At 37.2% G+C, this 25,486-nt stretch overlaps 1 protein-coding gene across 1 annotated transcript in view; it reads left to right on the forward strand.

The window, feature by feature from the left end:
- COL25A1 (collagen type XXV alpha 1 chain) overlaps nucleotides 1-25,486 on the forward strand; it is a 318,154-nt gene that overhangs the window by 188,973 nt on the left and 103,695 nt on the right. The window contains exons 5-7 of the mRNA XM_086464793.1: nucleotides 4,573-4,590; nucleotides 24,149-24,175; nucleotides 24,337-24,363. Of these exons, the coding sequence (XP_086320919.1) occupies nucleotides 4,573-4,590; nucleotides 24,149-24,175; nucleotides 24,337-24,363 (72 nt within the window). The remainder of the gene's footprint in view (nucleotides 1-4,572; nucleotides 4,591-24,148; nucleotides 24,176-24,336; nucleotides 24,364-25,486) is intronic.

Consider the following 25,486-nt stretch of genomic DNA (forward strand, 5'->3'; position numbering starts at 1 on the left):
CTGCAATGTTTGCAACCTCTAGTCAGTAGGTTTTTTCTTTAATGCCCTCTTTTAGCAGATTGAGAGCTTACCTATTGACTTTAGCTAGACCTGGCTACACCATATGTGCTTTGTTTGTTGTTTTTTTCAGTATCAACTATATATCAGCAGCTAATATTAGGTTATTTTGCTAAGAAGGGATTAAATATCAACCATAGAAGACCTTCCATCATGGCAATTAGAATAGGCTGCCAAACTTAACTGCCTTTCTTTCCTGCAAAATAAAGTATTAAGTCAGTAAATAGGAATATAGAAGGGAAAATTGTTCTGAAGATTTTGCTGAAACCATGACATTATGCAGGTATACCCACTGCAGTAATGCAGATTAAAAAAATTTTTAAAAAGCATCAATCTGTAGTGGATAATGAAGTACATGAGCAATGATCCAGAGGTTCAAAGCTGCAGCCACCAAAATACACCTGATCAGTTACTGGTGTTGGGATTGATCTGTAAATGCATGCAAAGAACAGCAGTCAGGTGGTAGCTACAATCAATGAATCAATTTTAGAGTATGTAACACATTTGAATAAAGACATTTTTATTAGAAAAAAAAATCAGAGTAATGTTGACTTCTCAGTCTTGAAGAGTATTTTCACCCTGTTTGTTATCTAAAATTTAGATAAATAATTCCAACTAAAACATTTTAATCCACAAGTAACATGCATTGGGAACAATTTATGCAGCAATGAGCCAGAGTGATTTCAGCAGTCCTGGAGCCCTTTTGGGAACACAAGTGTATTAGTTGAGGTTGAGCTTGTTCAAATGAGTTAGAATATCAGATTGAAATCATTTTAGAGGGCTTTTTAATGAAGACAAAAGTAACTCACAGAGCTTTATTCCTGACCCTTTCACAACATATAAAAATAAGAGAAGGCAAAATGAGTAGCCCTTTTTCGTCTCCCACACTTTGAATTGTTGTTGTGTGACAATGACTCTTTATGATAAAAAGGTCAGAATTGTGGTGCTGCTTTCTACCTTTGTAAGCAGAGCTGATGAGTTCCACAATATAGTGCTTGCTGCATCCTATGGTTAGTGTCACTTACTAGATTGTCAGTAAGAAGGGAAAATTACACTCTAACTGTGGTAGCTAGTAGGGCAAGGAGTATCTAAAAGCATACAAAAATATTGAAGGATTGGTAACTACTGAAAAAAACCAGAAAATAATTACCTTCGCTAATGCGAAGTTCCTTCCATGTCAAGGACCTCATAGCTAACTGGATAAAAAAAGTCCTGCTAGGAGTACTTTTGTATTCAGAGTCTGCATTTACAGTTAAAGGCAGGAAAATTGCAATATTGACAGCCTATATAAACTAAGAGTAATGCAACTATTACATTCACCATAATCTCATCGAGTTCTGTGTCACGATAAAAAACAATTGTGCTATAAAAATTCAGTTTACAGCTTTCCTCTCTCTGTATTGCAGACATGATAAAAGAGTAATTATAAATGCACAATAACAAAAAGGCAAACTAGTAATGATGTTGAGACTGAGAGTAGAAAACATTTTCATAGGAGCATGATTCCATCTCTGACATTCAATTCAGGGTATGTTTGTGTTATGTGTGCATGTCCCTTATATTATACATGTAGCATGTACCATGTAGGCACTGAGTAGCCTGTATGTCTAAGTTAGATTGAAGAAAAAAGTGTCAGTTTTCAAATCTTTTTGTTTAAATAAATAAATAAATAAATAAATATATATATATATATATATACACTGTTTATTTGCTTTCTACATTTTGTTGAAGTATTTTGGTAATTTCAGACTTTCATTCCATTTTTTAAAAAAATATATATCTTGGAGATAGTCTTTAATGATTGGGTCAAAATCATTTCAACTTTAGATATACTTGTGAGACAACATATTGTGAGTTTGTATATACAAGTTTACATGCATAGGTTTCAGTTTAGTTAATTTATACAAATTTATTGTACAGGCTGCCCAATACTGCAGGAATTCCTGATGATTTTAGGATCAAGTATAGCATGTAATAACTTAAGACCTGCTGTGATGGGAGCATTGAGGTAAAGGCTGAGTGCTGAGGAGTCCCAGTCGTATTCATTAACCTAGTGTGATGTGTAACTTCATAGAACTGACCAGTTCAGAAAACTTTACTTCATACTAGAACAGGCAAACTTCAGCCAGTAATTTTTTTTTGTCTGACAACCTCTACAGTGCAGTGTTGTTGTAAGGAACTAATACAAAACTGCAGCACCTACAACAAGGAACACTTCAGACTGCCTTCAGTTTAAGGATTAGATAGCCACGATAATTCTGTATTTTACTATGATTCCTCTGTAACATTATTTCTAATATTTCTTACATTAAAAAACCCCACAAACTTTAAAAGGGTGCATGTGATTAAAAATATTTTTTTCTGGTCTTTAATTTAGCACAATAAAATCTTTTTAGTTACTAAAACCCCTCTTTTTTCTTCAGCTGCTTTTTTTGTAGAGAATAGTTTCTAGCTGAAATGCTTTCCCTCCCCCCTCTTTAAAACCGGACAAAATCACAGAATAGTTAAAGTTGGAAGGGACCCCTGGAGGTCATCTGGTCTAACCTCTCTGCTCAAGCAGTTTCATCTAGAGCAGACTGCCCAGGATCAGATCAAGATGGCTTTTGAACGTCTCCAAGGGTGGAGACTGCACAATTTCCCTGGGCAACCTGTGCCAGTGCTTGGTTACCGTCACAGTAAAAAATGTTTCCTGATCAGACAGAAAAGTTTCAACTCTGTGTAGCAGTACCTTCTAGTGTGAGTGAAGAGGTTTTATAAGACTTATACGAAGTCTTCATGCTCAGTTTCTTTCAACAAAAGGAATCATGGAATCATAAAATCACAGAATGGTTTAGGTTGGAAGGGACCTTAAAGACCACTTAGTTCAAATCCCCCCCACTATGGACAGGGACACCTTCCACTAGACCAGGTTGCTCAAGGCTCCATGCAACCTGGCCTTGAACACTGCCAGGGATGGAGCATCCACAACTTCCTTAGGCAACCTGTTCCAGAGCCTCACCACTCGCAGAGCGAAGAACTTCTTCCTTGTATCTAGTCTAAACCTGCCCTCTCCCAGCTTCCAACCATCATCTCTCGTCCTATCACTGAAGGCCCTTGTAAAAAGTCCCTCCCAAGCCTTGTTGTAGGCCCCATTCAGGTACTGGAAGGCCGCTATAAGGTCTCCTTGGAGCCTTGTCTTTTCCAGGCTGAACAACCCCAACTCTCTCAGCCTGTCCTCATAGGAAAGGTGTTCCAACCCTCTGACCATCTTGGTAGACCTCCTCTGGACTCGCACCAACAGCTCCATGTCTTTCTTGTGTGGGGGGCTGCAGAGGTGGATGCAGTTTTCCAGGTGGGGGTCTCATGAGGGCAGAGTAGAGGGGCAGAATCACCTCCCTTGACCTGCTGGCCACACTGCTTTTGATGCAGCCCGGGACACGGTTGGCTTTTTGGGCTGTGAGCACACACTGTTGGCTCATGTCCATCCTATCATCCGCCGGCACACCCAAGTCCTTCTCCCCAGGACTGCTCTCAATCCAAGGAAATGTAGTTTCAATTCAACGGAAATATTTTTGAGATGTCACAAAACACTAGAAGCTAAGCTAGCCATAGGAGTTTAAGAAATTATTTATTTATAGCAAGAAATATATAAATATTTGTTCTACAGTCTGTGCTGATTGTCTGGGTGGTTACAGTTCATAGTCACTGCTACTATACTGTTTTGTAATATAATTCTGCTTCATGCAAATAATTTTTAATGGCTGGGCTAGAATAACTCATTACTTTCACTGACTTCCCTAGCCTAAGGTCCTTAGTGATAGGAAATTGGCTCTGTAAGGGCTTGCAGCAGCAAGAGGTACATACAACTCCTCAGTATGCAAAGGGTGCCTCTCCATTTGTCTTAAGAGTGGTCCAAAGGTGGTGTTGATAAATAAGGGAGAGGAAATGTATCAACTCCTTCTTGGGCTGACTGACAAGGGTTCATCTACTGCTGACTTGCTGGTTTAGATATTGTTTTATACTTGCTTAAAAGTGTGGTGCTTTCAGCAATGACAAAAAGACTATTGTTTGCCCAGCAATGTGTTCCTCCAGCGTTTAGACTTTTGTTCATTCAATAGACAGTAATTAGCACCCCCTTGAAACATGGGGGTGAGCCATAACAGAGAAAAAGCACCCAATACCTGCTTGTAAATCAGCTCAGCATCTGTGGATTCTTTCTCACTTGAGAATGATTGAATTAGGGCTTTGTATAATTTCTAAATTGTTCTGACTATCTAAATTACAAAGTTTCTCAAATGCAGGTTCAATGATGTGTTATTGTAATTTATTTCTGGAATCAGTTAATTGCAAGAAAGTTCATCTGTTTGAATTAAAACATTCAAATTCTGGACTTAAGAGTCCAGAATCTGGCCTCAATACAGTTACTGGATTTTTTGTTATATCCTTATTAGAGAGTACTTTAAGTATTTGCTGCTATTTAAGGAGTTAATCCTTTGTCATAACTTTCCATAACCTTATCTTTTTCTTGTTTTTCAGGGTCAGCCTGGTCCTCAAGTAAGTGCCATCTTATTTTCCTACATAAGTTAAAGCTAAATACAGGGACTACCAAACTCGGGTTATCTACAAAGTATTTTGATCGTTTTATTTATTCTTACTGTAATAAGCTAGAAACTGGTATCCATTGTATAATTCAGTAAGGCAAATATTTCCCAAGAGAGAAACGTGGGCCCCCCCATATGGTTGTCTGAGTTCCCTCAGCTGTTTGGCCAGATGGTGGGGTTAACAACGTAATACTGAATAAAGCAAATCTCCTAACTATGGCTTGAAACTTTGCCACCTAACTTTAAAGAAAGATAAAGTAACTTGGCAAATGTGTAGCAAATGTAATACTTCAACTGCTTATTAATCACGTGCTAATAATGTTGCTACAATCCAGGCAGCCCTCAGTTATTTTAAATATTGCACTGAGAGCTATTTTGATTAATTATATACACTGCATGAATTCTGCTTTATTTAAGAATAGTAGAACTTTGTCTTGTGATCTGTAATTGAAGACATGGAAATCTAGAGATCTAACTTCAGTTCTAAGGAAGAACTAGACCAGCAGAAAGGAAACATTAGGTATAGCAAAAATTAAATGTAAATTATTTGAGTTACAGTGGTATAGAAATGTGGGAGAGCGGGGAAATACGAAAAAGAAAAGCCAATACCAAAGCCAAACTTAGTGAAATCAGTTGAAAAACTCTACCTTTTTGCATACTCAAGGTGCATTATGGGAAGTAAACTCTGTTCTATGGGATCATCTTAGCACAAGTGACTTGTCTGAACCAGGATTTCTGTGACAGATTTTTATGTTTCAGAATCATAATTGAAAGTGAAAGCTTTACAGACTTATTGACTGATTTTTTTTTAAGTTAAGATTTTCTTTATGGGAAGCAAGCATTTTCCTCAGATTTTTTTGTTTCTAATCATCATTTTCTGTTGAAAGACAGTTTGTGTTACAAACCCTCATCCCACTCAGTCTGAATGCCTACTATCCTTGTAGTGCCAGGCTCCATTTAATAGTATTACATAAGTAGCCTGTATGATATTGCAAATGACCCCCACTGCCCCTAGCACTTAAGTTTCACAGTAGGCTTGTGATGTGTGGCCTACACAGAGAGGTTTCTTCAGCCTCTGTGCTGCTGGGGGTCAATGAAGAGAGAGATTGTAATTCTGTGTGGCACTCTTGCTCTGAACACGTTCTGTTGAGGACCTGAGGCTGTTGAGCCTGTGGTCTACCCTCTAGTTGATGTTGACTTGTGCTGCCACCCGTGTCTTTTCCCTCTGGGTTTGGACGCCCACGTGCCATTTCAGTTGCTTGAAGAGTGTCTCTTAACGCTTGTAAACAGCTTCTCAGTCTTTGAAGCTCATATATCTATGTGAAATGCCCTGAGATAATTGTAGGCAAAGAACCACAATGGAGATGGCAGCATTCAGTGCTGTTTCAAGGGCAGAAAGGCAGAGAAGTGGGGTGCAAATGATAGGGAAACCTGTCTAAAAATCCCTCCTTCCAATTGTATTAAATTCTCTGTGCCCTGAATGATTATACAGAAAACAGATACAAGGTACTAGGACTCACAAGTCTTAGGATGAGTATTCTTACATCCTGACTTCAGTAGTTCCTCCCAGTGGCTCATCTCTGTGCCATTGCCATTGTTCTGAACAACACTTACCATTATTCTTAATACTGCCTTTTCCTCCTTTCCAGCTCAAGATGCTCTTATTGTGGCAGGAGGATATGTACGTACTCAATCATCTTGACTGGCTGATTGAGTCCAGGAATAATTTTTTCAAGGGTAGTGGTGGGGAAGTCATAACAGCATGAGCCAATAGGATTCAGCTTTTGATCAAGATGTCTAAACCTTAGAAGCTTGTGTGTAGGTGTTGACATGTGAGGTGTCTAAGCACTTCTTGTAGTCAGTGAAGGTTAAGTCAGTACTCAGTTCACCTAGAGACCTCTTCAGCTCATTGTATGCTCCTAGGGCTCAAATACATTGCCTGCATACAGGCATTTGTTGCTGCATGAGATGATTCAGAGTCTCCAGCCTAGCCTCTGGCTGTTGTATCTACAAGAGCTGGAATTTGTGTTGGACCATTGTTGTATCTGTCAGTCAGGGGCAGCTGTCTTGGATACCTAGGGAACCTCTCACATGACACTAGCTGCACACATTTGTGCCTCTTAATCGCAGATTCTGATTATAGGCAGCTACTGAATCAAATCACCATTCTGCTGAATTGCTTTCTAGCCTATGTTGACATCTATGTGTCTTAGGCAACTACATGTAGGCTGTACATCTAGCTGTCTTTTCTCTTAAACTGAAACCCAGATCCAGATACCTTCATGAGACAGCATTTTAAAAATGTTGAAAGCTATGGCTGAAATTCTCAAGACTTTTAAAAATTATTTTTAAAGTACCAATAGAAAACAGAAACTGTTCACGTACAGATAAAATAAGTCAAATCCCTCAGTTTCTCTTTAAAAAACTGCAGAAATTTCAGCCACTTGTGGTTGTCATTAATTTCCCCAGTCTTAACTGTGTCCATGAGAAACCTGAAATGAAAAGTATTGGTCAGTTTGGTTAGTAAGTAAAGGCTTCCTGGCTTCAAAGATCAGAATTGCTATGCTGACAAAAGAAAGTTTTTGATGTCATAGCCATGTGAGTCCATACTAAGATCAAAGAGAAATTCTAATCCTTTCTTACACTTAGGGTTTTATTAACACCTATTCTTTTTTGCTATGATTTTCAAGAAGTACACACTAAATTGACCCAACATGTACATAATTACTGGGTACAAATATAAATTTGTAACAGATCGGTAACACCTCCTATCTTTTTTTCTTTGAATTTTTATTGCTTCTTTTCTTCAAAAATACACCACAAAAGATAATTTTGCTTCATATTTTCCTGTTTTAAGTAAAAAGGAGCTGTGTTACAACCCACAGGCATTTTTTCAGAAAAAGCTCATGGTTCTGTTTTATCTCTGAAAGGTAAAGACCATAATCAATAGCTAAAGGATTTCAAGCATAACCTTTAAAAAAAACCAAAGTACCTTCTTATGATTTTAGTTTTCTGTTAAAAGCTGTTTCAAATACCATGTAAACTGAGTTTCTTTGTAGAAGCACAGGTAATAAAATTTTTAATATTTTTGCTGAAACTTAAATTCTGACTTTTGAGTAACCCCAAGGAATACCTACTTTTTCTTGTTTAGAATGCAAATATGTATTTAGGTTTACTTGTACCAGAAAGGTTTATTTTCCCAATAAATCTATACAATCAAATTCTGCCCATACATCTTTTGTTTAAATAATGGAAATATTCATGTTTGTCAAAGAGTAGAGTTTAGCTTCTAGTCTAAAGTTAATTCTGTAAGGAATGTACTATCTGGGTAAAGAGAGAAGGCTTGTTATTTTTAGCTTCTTTTGTTTAGAAGTAAAGTTCATATAAATATTAGAAAACAGTGCATGATGAAGGAAGACAAAATGATCCTTTAGGAAATCCTGCTAAACTAAAACTCTTAAGAACTATAAATGTGAGGCAGGGTGGTGTTTCGGTGTGACTTTGTCTCAGTCAGCCAACCATTTTCTTCTTTGTGGCGACATCTTCTCCCTGGCCTATCTCTAGTGCAACATGCTTTCTCTCTCATGTCAGCATACACGATCACTTTCTGTGGGACTTTGAGATATAGCAGCTCCACAGATGCTTATCCCTTCTCTTTGGCAGCCGTTCAAATCTGCATTAGAAATGGACAAAATAATAATGGTTGATACTTATTTTCGTGATATTCTTGTTTTCCTGTATGTGAAATGTCTGTGGAAGTGATGTTATTTCAGTCTGAAATTTTCCAGTGTTGTGTGCATGATAAAGGGTTGCCATAGCAATTCTGGTGACAAATGTACACGTGTGTCTTTTTCAACATCAAACTTTAGGGTATGTGACTGGAGTATTTTTAATTTCTGATGGCAGAGATTCTGATTCATGGTTAGAGAGGCTATTACTGGCTAGTGCTGTCAACAGAGCTGGTGGGAACCATTTTAACTTTAAGTTTTCTGGGTTTTGTCAAGGACTGAAAAAAAATAGCCAGCACAGCTATAGGCCATAGTTTTGAGCTGGTTTGGATGGCAGCAGTGTATGTAAGAGATTTGTTTATCACTTCTTAGAGAACACTGTGGTGGCAGGGAGAATCCTAGACCTTAGGAAAGGGTCGAGTATCTGACAACGGGAAGGATGGGAAGGGGCTCGTGTAAAGAAAATGTATTTTAAGTCCTACTGAGTTTTCCTTTCAGTTTTGGTAGTTTGGACAGCTGTCTGCATTCCAAGACCTGTTAAATATTCCTCTCAGTCAGCACATGACATTCAGTACTGGGACAGTTGATAAGGTCAAATGATCACGTATGTGTTTTCATGGATTTTTATGCTATGGGCAAGGTACATATGTCCTATTGACTAAAGCTGTAAAATGGTCTCTACCTGTCAGACCCTTAAAGTTGCACATGCTTCTTTTGTTCTGATCACCATAAATTGAGGTGGAAGCTCCATGTTCCTTGTTCTCAGTAGTTTGCCTTTAGGAATGCCTCAAGTCTCTACTTGTGGGGAGAGTGGGGGAAGGAGGCAAGAAGTACACTTATGAAGGACAGAATCAGCATAAGGCTGGAGAAAATAGTTCAGCACCTTGAATTACATAGTGCAATAAAGTTACTGCTCTGAGAGAAACGCAGTGGTTGTATCCAGGCCATTAGCTGTTCACACTCTAGAGAATGATCTTGTGACAAGTTTCTCCTCCTAACAGCTGATACCCTGCTGAAGGATTGTATGACTCAATTTGAATATGCAAATGCTAGTCTGCTTTTGAGTTATGAGTTGCAGGTCAGATTTTGCTGTCAAACTTTAGCTATTACTTTGTTAACAAACAACAGGTGCAGTCGCTGAATTTTTTTTTTTCTAGGCAAATACTGAGTGATGTTTACTTTGGTCTATATATTTGTGTGTGTATGTCCTCACTTTTTCATGCTGTGATCAGACCACTATTTCAGTGTAGATTATGAAATTCCTTCAAAAAATTTTGTGCGTGTTAGTTTCTTCTTAATTCCTTCTCTAAAACTCTGTTTACTTAAGTAGAAATCAGAATATGAGTTAGAAATTGGTGTAAATTCATGGGGGGATGCGCTCTGTTACTGTGATCTTTCACTTAAAGGGAGCCGAATACCATTTTGCATCTAAAGATTTGGGTTCAGTTTTTTATTTCTTCAGAAGTGTCTTCACTAACGTGTAAACAGTGGAAAAAGCTACTGCATTGCCCATGTTCTGCCCTAGATATTAGTGATGTCAGTGGGTGTTGAATACACAACCTCAACATCATGTTGACGTGCAGGTACTGTAAGTTAAGGAGGAAATGTATTTTCAAAGGGGAGTGAACAGTTTGTTAGGCTTTGGTAAAGAAGGACAAGTACTGAAAGAGAAGAACAGGTTTATTTGTCTTTTGAAAAAATTCTTCCTAAGTGAATTTAAAACGTTTGTATTTTTTAAGTTTTCATATGCACATCACACATTTCCTCCCAGCTACTGTCATAGCATCCAAACTAATTAGTTATACCTTTTTAAAGGAAAATAAGATTAGGCTTAGCTTGAGAGTTTGGTCTCATATACAGCAATAGAAATAATGTAGCGTCTTTTAAAAAAGAATTAGTCTCTTCTAATGGCCAGGTAGACATAGGAAAACAGCGAAACATAGGTTGTAAAAATCTTTTTCTTACTTCCATCTGTATCAATAACAAGGACAAATACTTGAGCCCATTGCTGACAATAACAATTTACTATGAATTTTGAGAACAGAAACTAATCTTAGCTGAGGACATCACATAAATGAACAAGCTTGTACTGAGTTTCATGTGTATTTAGCACGCAGAGCTTTACCACTTGGTTACCATTTTCCTTTTATTCTAAAGCAGTAATAGGATTCCCAAACACTATTGAAATTGTGCGATCTTTTTAGGAAGCACTCAGCCCATATTGACTTGTGAACATGAAGAAGCAAACGCCATCATCATGGCTTTTCATTTTGTTAGTTGACAAACTGAACCACATCAGAGAATGTAGGAGGAGAAATCATACTCAAAACTTGTTTACTGTCTGGTGTGTACGTAAATGTTTATGACACAAAAGATGCAAGGAATATGTCCATTAACATCTACATTTATGTATTTAATTGTTTTAAAGTATGTTGCTTTCTCAGTTTCATATGTAATAAAGCAGAAGCTAATTTTGTAAAAAGGAATTGACCACAACAATAAGCACTTTAAAAATATAAACCACTTCAGTTTCCCCTGGTAGATTTACGTACATGTGTAAACCAGGACATCTGTGAATATTAAATGCTTTTTCGGCTAAGCAGATGGCATTAGTGCACATAAGAGGATTATTAGCTTTGTGAAGAAGAGAGCACAGAATTGGAGATTTAGGGGCAAATCGTGCTGGACTATCAGTTGTACAAGGACTAAGGAAGCACCACACATAATTTAAAAAGGCTGAGGGGACTAAGTTCAACAAGCAAAATTCTCATAGCATTAGATATTGTGCTCTGCTTCCAACATGTTTTTTAACTTGTCTTTTCCCACCCTTTTGTCAAGATTTGCAAAGGAGCCTCTAATAGCAGATTAATGACTTCCCTACAGTACCCTGCTAAGTGAACTTAGTTGGGGATAATCAGACTTGTTAGAGCTCTGTTCATCTAATGTCAGACACCCAAAGCAGAGACCAGACTCCTACCCCAACTGTACTACTGTGTTGTTTTACCTACTCTGACAGGCGTGCTTTTGAGTTGCAATTTCAGTAACTATCTCTGGAAATTTTGTGCTGGAATAGCAAGATGTTCAAATTTTCCACAGCATTTCCTGGAACTGGTAGTTTATTTCTTTATTTTCTTACCTCTTTCAGAAAAATACCAGATTTGAAATCTGTTAATTTAACAATTACCTATTCAGTCTAGGTTTTGATTTTCTACAAACACGAAAATAAGAATATTCATTACACAGAATTCTGTGGGAAGGGCTCTACATGCAAAGTACCATCAGCTCTGGATGCCCTTGTAAAATAAGTTCTGATATTAAAAGGGGGCTTCTTTTACTAAACCTGAAGATCTCTCTCCAGAGTGACTTTATGCAGTAGATGAAGGAAGCTTGGAAGATGAGTTCTTGGAACAGTTTAAGTTGTTTGGCCCAAAACTTTTAGAAGTTGATCACTTCATTTCACGGTTCACATAGTGATCATTTGTAGTATTGTTACTGTGAAAAACCAAGTCCTAGAATAAGTAAATACATGCAACTAATATATAAAACTCTAAAAGAAGACATGAAGGACAGCTTTCTATTTGTAGGGTGTTAACAACTTTTCTTCATGGTGGCATCATTAATTTCTGAAAAGAATTGGGTTTGTTTTAGTAAAATAAACCTGAAGGTCTGATTCACTCATTATATATGCTAGCATAAATGTTATGGGGATCACACATTATCATTCCACCTTTTCATCTAGAAGTCGCAGCTGTCACCAGGGCATACTAGATCTTCTAACAGCAAGTGAAGAACTGTGAAGCAAAAATTACTTAGCCACTAATTTGATGTAGCAGTAGTTAGCTTAATAAAGTACGTATGAGTACAAAAAAGCAATTGCAAGCCTAGTACTGTGGTTACGTTATGAGATGTACAAAGAGTTTTCAAAACACAATTAAGAACTCTGAAATATTTCTTGTATTCCTAAATCATTTCTTTATGAAATGACCTTTGTATTTTCTTCATCCTATTCTACAGATGGCAGAAATACACTAGCGTGTTCTGTGTTTGATTAGGAATTATGTCAAAGCAAGATATTGCACTGTGTTCAGGAATATTATGTAGTATTTTACTATCCTGCTGCACATGGTTTTAATTCAATATTAAACTCCTACTGGCTTATTGTTTTTACTGATCTTCATGCTATATTTCAGCTTTGAATTCCAGTTCAATTTGTTGCAGATTCCAGTAGTTTCACTAGCTTTAAAAAAAAATAAAAACAAAATGAAAAGTTATAAAAATATGGTATTTCATCAAGCTTATGGTGACTTAAAGATAATGCTGTGAAATCTAAGACCTTAGTCTTTCACAAGGTTTTCAAAATATCAGTGTTTCCTTGATCACCCATTAGCAGTCCAGAGCCCTGGTGACTTTCTGTGCTGGAAGCTTGGAAGTCCTGCAAACTAGGAGATTTGGATCTCAAGTTGCCAGATGGAAGCTTCAAAATTTTCATTTTCCATTTTTGTCAATTGAAATTTGTCTTTAAGCAACTTTATACGTTAGCAGAAGTGCTTCAGATTCTTTATATTGAGTTGGTGCTGTCATGAAGAGCTGTGTTATTCTTTCCTGTAAGTATGAGAGAAGTTTGGAGGAGAGAAAGAGGCAAAAATAGAAAATGCAGCAATTCCTTTCACTAGTGTTTTGTGTACTGTCAGTAATGTTATTAATGAGCATGGCATGGAAGCATCCATCCTATTTGTGAGTCTTAATCCAGAATTCTGCAATTGAAAAACGCTTTGGCTGTCCCTGCAATAGCATAGGAGTTCCTAATAATCTCTTTTGCTGAGTTCCGTCAGTAACATTTAAGAGTTGTGAGCTGCTGAGAAACATGTAAGAGAATCACGTATTTTCAGAAATACAATCCAGTTATATTACACAGCATGTCTGTTAGTGATCATTTGCCAAGAAGAATGAATATCCATTTAAGTATACATATACATATGTGTGTAATTTCCCCTGAAGATGTTCTGAATTTTGTAGACCAAACTATTAGTCTTGAGGAGAAGACTGTTTTGTTTTTAATAAACTTTATGTTGTCTTAAATTGCTTCCTGTATAAAGAAAGATGTTGCCAGCCTTGAAGGTTACAAAAATATCTTCAGTCATCTCACTTTTATATATGCCTATGTATAAAAGTATGTGTATGTTTGTAGTTGATATAAAAATTCCTTTGCATTTATCTAGTGTTTCAACTCAAATTGGGTTGAATCTGAATAGTTCTCAAAATAGCTCTATGGAGTATGTCATTGTACAGATTTCCCCTGTTGTAGATGAGGAAACTGAGGAAGATAAATAAAAAGTTTAGTTCTTTTACTAGCATTTGTTTCTCTTATTGCAGCACATATTTTATATCTTATTTTTAAGCACTTTTATTTCTACATACTTACTGACTTTGAATAAATTAATCTGTGATTAAGGGTTGACACATCTCTATCAAGATTAGAGTTATGACTTAGAGTGTCAAGTCTTTGCCTCTTTTAGCAACAACTTGTAGCTAGGATAGTTTGGAGACATTTGCAGTAACCTCGTACTTACAGGTTGCCTCAGATGGATTTGTGCAGTGTAGCTTTTATCATTGCATTTGTCAGGCAGTTCTTGTAAAAAGGCTTGTTTGGATACTGACAGAGCCTGGCATGCACAGGAACTATTTAAGGGACTACAGGATGTGCAAGGGGGGTAAGGAAAGAAAGAAGGATGAGATCTTCAGAGAAGGACATGTTAGAATTTCACTAAAATACATTTTTCCCAAACATTACATATTGTCAAGTTTAAAAAGTTATCTAGGTTATGAAATAATTTAATTGCTCTTAATCTGTGGAGGTTAAACTGAAGTCTCAGAAGCCTTTCTATCTGTTGGGCTATATTTTACATAGCTATGGCTTTATAAATATTTTACTGCCATTTTCTTTTAACCATTCGTGATTTAAGTAATCTAACACACCACTTCTTTTACAGTAGCATTTTATAGTAGCATGTGCAGACAACGCTAAAAGAATATCTAAATCTTTCTTTGACATTCCACTACCTTGAATGAGCAAATGTATCCTGTACTGAGTAGCACAGTTTGGAAAAGAAAAGACAGTATACATATAGGATGCTATGCCTTTGAAATACTGAATGAAATTCAGGGCATTGCTACTGAAGCAAGTGTGGATTCACCACAGTAAATGGAAGAATGGAATTGATCTCCCTTATTTAAAAGTCTGTGTTAAAATAGATTTGCTGAAATAAAGTTTAATGTTGAAATACAGCAGATGTATGACAGCTGCAAAACCTTGTTTGTATGTGAGCTATCCAGTTTTGCTTATTTATACAAGTTCAGCCTTTATTACTTTAACGTGAATATGCCTTAATACGATAACAAGTACGGGCCAAAATTCTTCAAAAAGAATATGGGGCTTTTAGTATCAGACTCTTTGAAATTAATCTTAGTGATTCCAGTAATGAATTTTGGGTTGCTTTTAATTTCTTCCTAAGACAGAGATGAGGAAGTGGGAAAATTAACAAAAACAGAATTAAATGGGTATGGATCACAACAATCAAGTTCGGGGGGTTTTTTCCTTGAATCAGCTTACTTTTATTTCACTAGCTACCTTATTTTGAGACTAGTCCTTATTTCAAGTAGATGAACAGAGATTTTTTCAGGTATTTCAATCATTTGTTTCTGTGCAGTTATGGGGTTGTGTTTTTTTTGTAGAGCTGTACCCTATGCAGCTCTACAGTTAATGTATACATAAATCTCCTTGACCCAATTGCCAGTCAAAGGAGGATCTGCCCAGTAGATATTTGTATGCTGTTTCTCTACACAGTAGTAGTAATGGAGACAGTAAAGTTGAAAGATCCAGAAGGCTAGGGAGCTTGGAAGACATATTTCAATGACCACAGGTACTTCTTTTGTAGGTGGTTACCTGCAGTGGCAAATCTCCATTGCTCTGAAACTCTCCCCTTCCCTTGCTTTCTTCCTTTGTCTGTTCAGCCTGTCATCCTCATCAAAAAGGTTCTTTTAAGTGAACCAGAAAGATCAAATGAGCAAAGGACACTGTCATTTCAGCTGAGTTGTCTACCAGGCCACTAAGTAATCAGGGAAGCACCAGAGCTCTTTGAATTACAGAAGCCACTGTTTAAGCTTTAGGTAAAAAATGACTGAAACGTTAGAATGTGAACTACTGTTTCTGAAAATAACAGGAAGTTGTTAACTCCCAGTGAGGAGCTGTTTTCTTACTAAGCTTCTTCAAATAAATGAGAGAGCTGGCCTATTAATAAAAATCTACCAAAGGAAATATTAAAAAAATATTTAATGGTGTATTTTTTATCTCAAAAATCTGGAAAAATAATTTAATGAGTTTGATTGGCAGGAGGTGTAGTTTTTTCTTTTTAATTTCTATTGTGTTGGGAAAGAAAGCCAGAATGTACTTCCATGGTCCCCGCAGTTTTTTAAGCCCTAAATTCCAGTGGACTATATTGGTCTTCCTTTTAAGTATTTTTTCTTTCCTTTTTTCTTTTCTTTTTTCTTTTCTTTTTTCTTTTTCTTTTTTTCTTTTTCTTTTTTTCTTTTTCTTTTTCTTTTTCTTTTTTCTTTTTCTTTTTTCTTTTTCTTTTTTTTTCTTTTTCTTTTTCTTTTTTCTTTTTCTTTTTCTTTTTCTTTTTCTTTTTCTTTTTCTTTTTCTTTTTCTTTTTCTTTTTCTTTTTCTTTTTCTTTTTCTTTTTCTTTTTCTTTTTCTTTTTCTTTTTCTTTTTCTTTTTCTTTTTCTTTTTCTTTTTCTTTTTCTTTATTTTTATTGTTTTCCCAGGTTCTCATTTGGTTTTGCAGCATATTAATTGCTTCCATAAAGTAGAATGTTTTGATCGGGTTCAAGGTATCAATACCCAATGCATCTGCTTAGACCAGGGAGCCAGAAGGACACCAGGCTTTTTGAGCAAGCTATGTTTGTACAGTTCACTTATTGGCTGCTTACTGGTACAGTCCTCACTGCTGAGTGCAGAAAACTCCTCTGGAGCAATACTATGCCATTGTTATTATAATAAATGGGGATAATTGGAAGGTTAAGCAGTGCTAGTTATATTTTCTCCTTTGTTTCATATCCCTTTTAATGTTCAATGCAAAATAAAATGTGTGAAGTCTGTGACAATAAAAAATGTTTGGAGCTATAACTTCTTTCCTGCTTCAGTTGTTTGACACAACAATAAATGCAGTTGTTTTGAGGAAAAGGTGAAGCAATCTACCTTGAAAACACTTTGCACTCTAGTTCTTTTTATTGTAAAATTTGAAAGCAGCCTTTCATTCTTGTCTTCCTGTCCTCCAAACATGTTCTTTTATAGTTGCTTAATTCAATGCTCCTTGAATTTCTGAGGCATCATTTCTGTAGCATCTTTCTGTTGACTGCAATGAATATTTACTAATGAAAGCAGAAGACTAGTGAACTGCACTTTCCCTTGTAATGGAATCTTACAAACTATTGAATCTTATCAAGAAGCCCATGACTAACAATAATTTCATCTATTGAGAGCAGACTCATTTTTGCCCATTCCAGAGCTACCATGATCTATGTTAATTTTTCTGTAGCTTGTGACAGAACCACTCAACTACTGAGTGAATGCTGATACAGAAATGCAGTCTTGTTTTTAAATTCCACCACCAGAATGCTGATATGTATGGACACACATGTGAAGACACACACACACGTACACACAGATATGTATGTATATTCCTGTTGGAGAGGGTATAACAGGAATATAAAAATAATCTGCTACATAGTAGTCTGGTATAGGACAGAGTGGGACTCCAAGTGTCTGTTCTCAGTGCAGCAAAAGGAAGAGAAGGAAGAAGTAGGGAGGCTCTGTGAAGGTAAAGGAGTGCAGAACAGCCTGCCTGAGATACTGGAGGAAGGGGAGTTAATCTCGGTCATACTGTATTTTTTAGCAACACCTGTTGTGATAGGACAAGGGGTAATGGTTTTAAACTAGAAGAAGGCAGATTTAGACTAGATATAAGGAAGAAATGTTTTACAATAGGGTGCTGAAACACTGAAACAGGTTGGTAGATGCCCCATCCCTGGAAACATTCAAGGTAAGGATGGGGCTCTGAGCAACCTGATCCAGCTAAAGATGTCTCTGCTTACTGCAGGTTGGTTGGACTAGATGGCCTTTAAAGGTCGCTTCCAACCCAAACCATTCTATGATTCTAAGATAACATGTTACGCTTTTTCAAGTCTCAGGTGGACATGTAATGAGACAGGGATCTGCTGGAGGACTGGTGGAGTAGGAAGCCTGAAACAGTCTGTATCAAAAACATGTCTCTTTTTTGGAATGTTTTATAAACCAAGTATTGAACACTGAAACTGGTATTTTGTTGTACTGTCATTAAAAAAAAAAAAATTAAATTCATGGATTGAACTCAAAAATTCCTGAGACTGGTTTGGAAATAGCAAATATAACAGTAATAGTAAAAAAAGCTCACTATTCAGTCTGGTTTAGGAATTTTGATTCTATAGGGCACACATCAGTTGTGTTTACAAATGTCTTCCTGCAGTTCTGATCACCAGCAAAAATTTGTGTTGTTCTGTCTTTTTGATGTAACCAAGATTATGTGTTGGTATTCAGCTAAAGATGCCTCTGCTCACTGCAGGGGGATTGGACTAGATGATCTTAAAGGTCCCTTCCAACCCAAACCATTCTATTATTCTATGATTCCTTGCACCTATGGCATTTTTAAAAACAGAAACTCTGGATGTTTTCCTATGAAACAAGAGACTTAGCTATATTACATCTTCTCATTTGTGTTTTTATATGCTGTTTTACATGTTTAGTACAGTAGGATTTGCTTTGTGGTTTCTTTTTTAAAAGTATTGCATCAAAAATTTAATACAATCGGTAAGCTTCTGTTTAACTAGCAAGTAGGGAATAGAGAGGTGCGCTGTGGACAAGGCAATGAGGGTTAGGTTAGGAAATACATGTAATACAGTGCATTGAGCAGTAAGTAGTAGTCAGGAGGCTTTTGACTTTACCAGAAGCCATTTTCTTAACTTTAATAATGCAACAAGTTTTTCTGTCCCCATATCTTTGGTCTTACTGGCATGTACGGCAGATACTCGATTCTCAAGAAACTTAACAGTTGATTCAGATTATAATGTTTGCTTAAATTAATTTATGGCAATGGTAAAGCTGATTCTTGATTTTTCATGCTCAGGCAATGGGTACATCGTCAAATAATCTCCATACTGTGGAATCTTTATAGGACTATTTGTGTTGAGTCTTGTAGATTTTCAAAGAAAGCATCATATTTGTCTGTAGAAGGGCAGAAAAAGGTCGGGGGAAGAGACAAGTCTTATTGATTAATCAAAGAAAGCAAGTATGTCAGAGAAAAGAAGAGGACACCTCTTCTAGCAGGTTTTTGCTTGGGACACCAAGCCTTATGTTTCTTCCTGGATACTGAACTGGTCAGTTAGTGATACCTTTGCAGCTTGTGATGCAGTCTGATGATTTTTGTGAGCAACATTATAAAGTTTAAGGAGGCACCCCATCGCAATCTCAGCAATTAGCATTGCATGAGAAATGGATGTCTAAATCACAGTCTAAATGCTTTCATGACACATTTTAGGTAGATCGTGTTCTCCTGCCTGCAGTTTATGAACTTCTCTGATTTATGTATTGGCACAAATCACTGACTTCTGAGTACAATTCTATGAATTTACAGCAGGATTCACTTACAATTTACTTGTTGATGTGAATGTTAACTGAGCTGTTTATCTAGATTGTTATATATGCCAATGTTATGTTTCTCAGGTTACATCCATTTACATAATGTTTATTAAGTCAGGCATGGTTATTGTGTCAAATATTCAGTTTTCCTTTTCTCTGCCTTGGAATATTGTATCAAGAACTTGAGAATGTAAGGGGAGCAAAGGAAAGATTCATAACAGTCTTTTGGGTGTTGGGTTGGGTTTTTTTCTTTGCAGTTTTCACCATAAATTAGTCACATCCCAGGGGAAGAATAAAATATATAAAAGAGAAGGGAATATAATTTCAGTAGTAGAAGGTGGTCAGCTTCACTGCAAATTCTCGTGAACACTTGTAAAATTGATGCAACGTCAGATGTTGGCATTGTAAACTAGCATATGTAAACAGTGGCTGTAAACATGGCCAAGTTCAGCAAATGCCAAAACCACATTTCTCGGTAGTTCAGGGCTTGCATAGTGGACACAAGACTAAAACGAGTGTAGGAACTTTGGAATAATATTGTGTTTCATAATACTCTAAGTAACCTCTTATCTTATGATTCAGCATATCTGATCCTAATATTTTGCAGCAACTGTAGGTTAGACTAGAGATTGTTGTTCCAGTCAGGAACTTGTAGTTTGTGAAAGTCCTGAGCCAAATTTCAAAGGAAGAAAAAGTTTGACTTGTGTAACTGAATACTTTTCTGTTTTTTGCTGAAACCACCTTTTACCCTCAAAATAAACTGCAGGAATTGAATTAACTTAGGCAATGTATGGCATGTCATCATTTAGTTGTGAAAATATGATTAAACTATGTTGGCAAATTTGTCTGGATTACATTGGTCGGGTTTGCTTTTCTGCTCATCTCCACAAGGCCACTATTCCTTCACGCTGCCAGTTACACTCTTACTATGGATGCAGGGATGCTCTAACTGCTAGTGTGGATGAATACATTGCATGTGTTTTAAGTTCTACTTTTCCCTCAATGCTTGGAGCCTTTTTGGTGAAGTTATGGTAGAACTGACTGTTACCATTAAAGGCAGATCTATAGCAATAGTAATATGAAGAGAATATATCTGTAAGAGAATTCAGATACTTTTAAATGTTTGTAAAACCAATATAAATCACATACTTTTAAAGAGGTCCCCTGAATATAACAGTTGCAAAACTAAAAAGATGGCAATGGCTGCAAAGGTGGAATAGAAAATTAGCATTTTTCAGGGAATGAATTAAAAAATGCCAGCTGAGTAAAAAATCATGCTGATCACACTCAGTTAAATCTAAGTGGAATGTTATCTGAATGAAGACCACAAGGATTGGTCCCATGTCTTCTAGTGCTGTGTTCTCTTGCCCTTCTGTTTCTTATACACATATTTATAATACTGTAAAGTTTTCGTCAGAGAATGGAAATGCGATTTTTGGTAGGCAAAAAAAAAAAAAAAAGGTCACCTGCCAGTAATCCTGAACATGACTGTTGAATGGATTTGACCCTGATTTCAGCTTTGTTCTTGGCTGGCAGGTGCCTGAAGGCCTTTCAGTCTGCTTTGGAAGACCTTGTTTTAAAAACAGTAGTATCTGTCGCCTAATTATGAATGCAGATTTTGCATGTGTTTGTGATTTACAAGGCCTTGCTTATGTGAAACAGGCTATAAACTCTCCTTGGAAATGTATAGTAGTCTGGAGTAGATAATTACACTTTGAGAAAAGAGCCTCTGTTTCCAGTGAAAACACTGTAAAGTTATTTCAGAAATGCTCTGACCTCAGACGTTTCATATAACTTACACAAAATGCTTTCACATTTGTGCAGCAGCTAGCAGCTTGATCTCTGCCATCTCATAAACGAAAGCACAGAAGTCTCCCTGGGAAAAAAGCAGGATGTCTATGCTGTGGCCTACAAAGCTAGTGTTATTTTACTCACTCTGTTCTTTGTGTCTATACCCTTAAACAGAAGAAACCTTGCCCTCCTTTAAACAAATCTGTCTCCTAATCACACCCTACCCCCGCAAACCCGACTTTCCCTCAGATTTTTCTTCCTCCCTGCCTCCACTCAGTGTACACATACTAATAAATTCTGCAGTAAAAACCATGGGAGAATTTCTCAGCACAAATGGAAAGAAGATGTCAAAGGCTGAGGATAGGAATTTTCTTTTTAAAGTTGCAAAAACAACAGAGACAATTGAAACAATGGGGGAAGAGCCAGAGATGGATGAACAAGCCATGAAAGAATTGCATTAATTTTCTTTTGATGAAACCCCACTGGTTCTCTTCACTAGCATCCAAAAGAGCTATTTTTGTTTGAAATTGTTTGTTTGTTTTTCAAGACTCTTGGTGGAAAGCAAAAGCATTGCAAATATAAGTGCAGAGACTTGTGAGAACGATCACACCAGAAATGCTGTTGTGGCCTTTTGAAAAGCTGTTTTTAACTTCTGGTATAATAAAGTTGTCAGATATTGATGAAGACTTTGTATGAAAAATTTGTGTGCTGGAAGGATGACTTGATGAAAGAATGGTGTGTGGCACTTAGGGAGAGCAAACACCAAGCAGTTATAATTGTTGCCTTTGCCCAATAGAGAGCAACAGAAAAAAAAAAAAATCTCTGGATTTCCGATTGTGACGTGGTCAGGTTATTTCCGGAAAACCCTGCACCAAAAAAGGAGATAAAAATTTAATTAGGATATGTGATTCAGTCATTAAAAAATATGTTTGGGTATGGATTGTGCTTTCCTCTTTAACAGAGGAAAACATGCAGCAGAGAGGCAGCGGCCACTTCTGCTGAGCGTATTGCTGGCTAGCGTTTGTACCAGGGAGGCAGTCTAGTAGCCCCACAGATCTGCTGGCTGAACCTCTCATGTGAGCACACTCTTAACTTGTTTCTGTTCCAGTGAGCCAGCTTAATTCAGGGAGCTGCTGTGGTCTCTGCTCTCTTAGTCTGCACCAACTGACAGAGCTGTGGCAGGCACGCCTCAGAAAAGTCGTGAGCCAAAACCTGTCAGAAGCAGGGCTGCCCTTGCGCACAAGAATGACATTGAGCATCTGCATGAAGGCAGTAACAACTCCCACAGTCGTGGCATGATCCAAAAGCCAACGTCTGTCTACAGTCTTGGTCATGCCGTGTTATCTATAATTTCACACCTAAGATCCAAGAAATAGGATTCTGACTGTAGCAGATAGGGGTCATGTTATTTGCAGTTTGCAGTCGGTAAGATACTCAGAGCGAGCTTTGATAATTCAAAGAGATAGAACACACGAGCACAGCCCTTCACTTGTGCTCAGTATTCACTGTGAGAAAGGCAGTAATAGCCAGCATTGACTGATTTTAGTTCTTCCCATTCTGCCATTACTGCTTTACTGATGGTATGAGTTTGTGAATTCGCAAGCTCGGTGGCACATATATGTATGTTTTCAAGTGGGCCTGCTGCACTGTGCTTTGCTATAATGTCACATCCAAGTAAGCTTATGTGGAGTCTGTAACTAGCAGTAGACAATTCTGCATGTATATAAACATGTGCATTGGAAAGGGTCAGTAAGGGTTAAAGTATATAAAAAAATAGATAGAGAGACCTTCAAGGTGCAGCAAGGTTGTACCCATTCATTTGGCACCAAAGAGGGTGCCAAAATTATTTCATTTAATTTGTTTTTAAAGAGGACAAGTTCTTTCAGGGCAATGCAAAGTGGGCAGGGGTCATAGTTAATTGAGCAGATGGTTTCCACTCAGCTAGCAGCAGGCATTGTCCTTCCTAAAGGAGACATGGGGACATCAGGTAGCAGACTTGTTTCTATGTCCTCTGCAGCAGACGGAAGACATGGCAGGCTATGGAAAGAGAGGCATATGCTTAAACTCCTTGAAAGATTTAGCAGCAGATGCTTTTCTCTGGTATGCATCAGAAGCCCTTAAAAATAAGCAGAAAATTGGCTACAATAGAGATTCTCAAAGACTTGCATGTGGTTGATCGCACCTTTAATACACAGCAGACTCACCTTCCTTTCATTTGCATTTATGTGAACCACATGCATTTTTACTAGTGTAAATTCTGAACTGGTTCAAAAGTGCTCAGCTCAACTAGGTTGCATTTGGTTATTTCTAATTGTGCTGCTGGTGGCAACCTTTTCTTGTACTGCATGCCTGCACACACACACGTGTGCACACACTCTCTCTATGTCGTAACAGTGGACTTTGCTAGCTTGGGTGGCTCCTTCTGTGTTTCCAGCTGCTTTCATATGTAGCTCGGGTCCTTCTTTATAATGAAACACTTGCATATCTCTCAGAAAGCCAGAGGTAGAGTCTGCACTGTGTAAGCAGACAGTTCTCAGCAGACTGCTAGCGTTTTTATTCACAAGACACTAACCTGAAAACTAGTGCTTTAGAAACCTGCTAGGTAGGTTTCTGGAAGGTGCTCAATAAAAATAGAATAGGAAAGGACCTTGCTGTTTTGTGATTCTGTCACCTTACTGTTTGTCTGGTGGTAAGTAACAATAAATATTACTTCAGCAAAATCACGTTATATAAAGAGCTCATTTTGCCTAAGAGTGTGCTCAAGACCAAACATCAACTTCAGCATTGCCAAAGATAGGAATGAAAACGCTACTTTTAGATTGCCTAATCCACTTTTTCTTTGGCAATCTAAGCCAAAGAGGGTGCCAAAATACATGGCAGATTTATATGTCTCTGAATTCATTAGCTGCACTTGCAAAGAAGTTTTACAGCCTTAGAAAACATTTATTATCTGATAGGAGATAAACTATTGTCCCCTAACTGAAATCAATGGAAATTTTACCATTTCAGGCATAGTTTTGCTTGTCTACACAGTCTGATTCAACACACAGGGTGAGCAAACTATTCAAGAAATAACTGTACAGTGCCTGTTATTAATACAGTGGAGAAGCCACCTCTGGAATAGACCTGCATTTGGAGTGAAAGATTATGAGGAAATACATTGTTACGAAGAAATCGCAGGCTGGCGCAGACCTGTTTCTTGCTGTGTCCTGGGACTTCCTCAGTATCAGTAACTCATCTTTGCTTCTGTTTCTTTCAGGGCCCTCCTGGTCCAAAAGGCGAGAAGGTGAGTTGATATATGGGTGACGCGAAGTGAATGGAAAGCCCTCCCAGCATGAACTAAACAGATCGTTTGTATTGACGCAGTGTAATGTTAGATTATGTAAGAGAGCTGGGTAGCACACAGATGCTGTGTTAAACCTATCATCTCATCTTTCCACTTTGCAGGGAGATCAAGGTGATCAGGGCCCTCGGGTAAGCATCTTAAAAAAAATGTTACACTTCCCCTTCGCTGAGTAGGCAATTAGTCTTTAGTGCAAAACTAAATTAAATACACTGTCTGAGCTAATTATGCTTATTAGCTGCGTTTACCCTGCATGTTGAAGTAAGTGTCTGCAGGACAGTAATACTGAACGTGACCAGATAGTGTCTGGGAAGATCTGAGTAACAGTAATAGGTAATGCATTAAAATACACAATTTCCATTATGAGTGGAAGCAGGTTTCACAGTGATTTTGCTCTGCTGTGTAAAAGCTGGCTTACCTAACCACCGTTCAGTTTCCCCAGCAATGCTTACACGCCTTGCATGGGCTCCCACAATGCAGAGGGCTAGTGGGTTTCTAATAAATGTTCTTCTAGATTTCATGTAACATGTATCTAGTATTCAGTGAATTATAAACAAATACCGTGTATGCATGTATTAGCTCTTTTTCCTGACATGTATGTATTTAATATTTTTAATAATAATGATATCACCTTGTAAGTACAGACAGAACATGGTTTAGTTGTGAAAACGTAAAAGTTCTTTTAATTTTTAAATATCATGTTTATTTTAACAGAGAAATAGAGGAATACAGGGGTGAAAGTTCAGATAGGTTGACTGTGCCAGTTCATTCTTCTTTACATCTGTGCTTCATTAGAAAATGTTTGGTTACATTGTTCTGATGATATAGTGACTCTCTTTGGTTATACATTTATAAATTTTTCCATAACGGTATGTTCCATGGATTATTTTTTTTGTCAACTATGTTAAATATTTTTAATTTGCAATTTTATTTTATTCTACTATTTTGTTTCATATTATTTTATTTTATTTCCTTTCAATTTTTGCAGTCAATAAGATTATCAAAAGTCACAACATGCTTTTATAGCTGAATTTGGTGTTGGTGCTACCAGTGCTGCTTACCTACAGGGTGTCCTGTAATGCTTGGTGATATGACTGCACTTTATAGAGACAGAGGCCTATTAGTGAAGAGTTTTGAATATTATTTCAGTTGAAAATCAAAAAGAAGAATTGGAAAATTATTTGAAGAAATAAAAAGGAAGTAGAGAGTAACAGTGCGAGGAACCATTTTTTTTCTAGGCTAATTCAAAGGCTG

This window comes from Leptosomus discolor, chromosome 4, assembly GCF_034619465.1.
Source record: "Leptosomus discolor isolate bLepDis1 chromosome 4, bLepDis1.hap2, whole genome shotgun sequence".
NCBI lineage: Eukaryota > Metazoa > Chordata > Aves > Leptosomiformes > Leptosomidae > Leptosomus > Leptosomus discolor.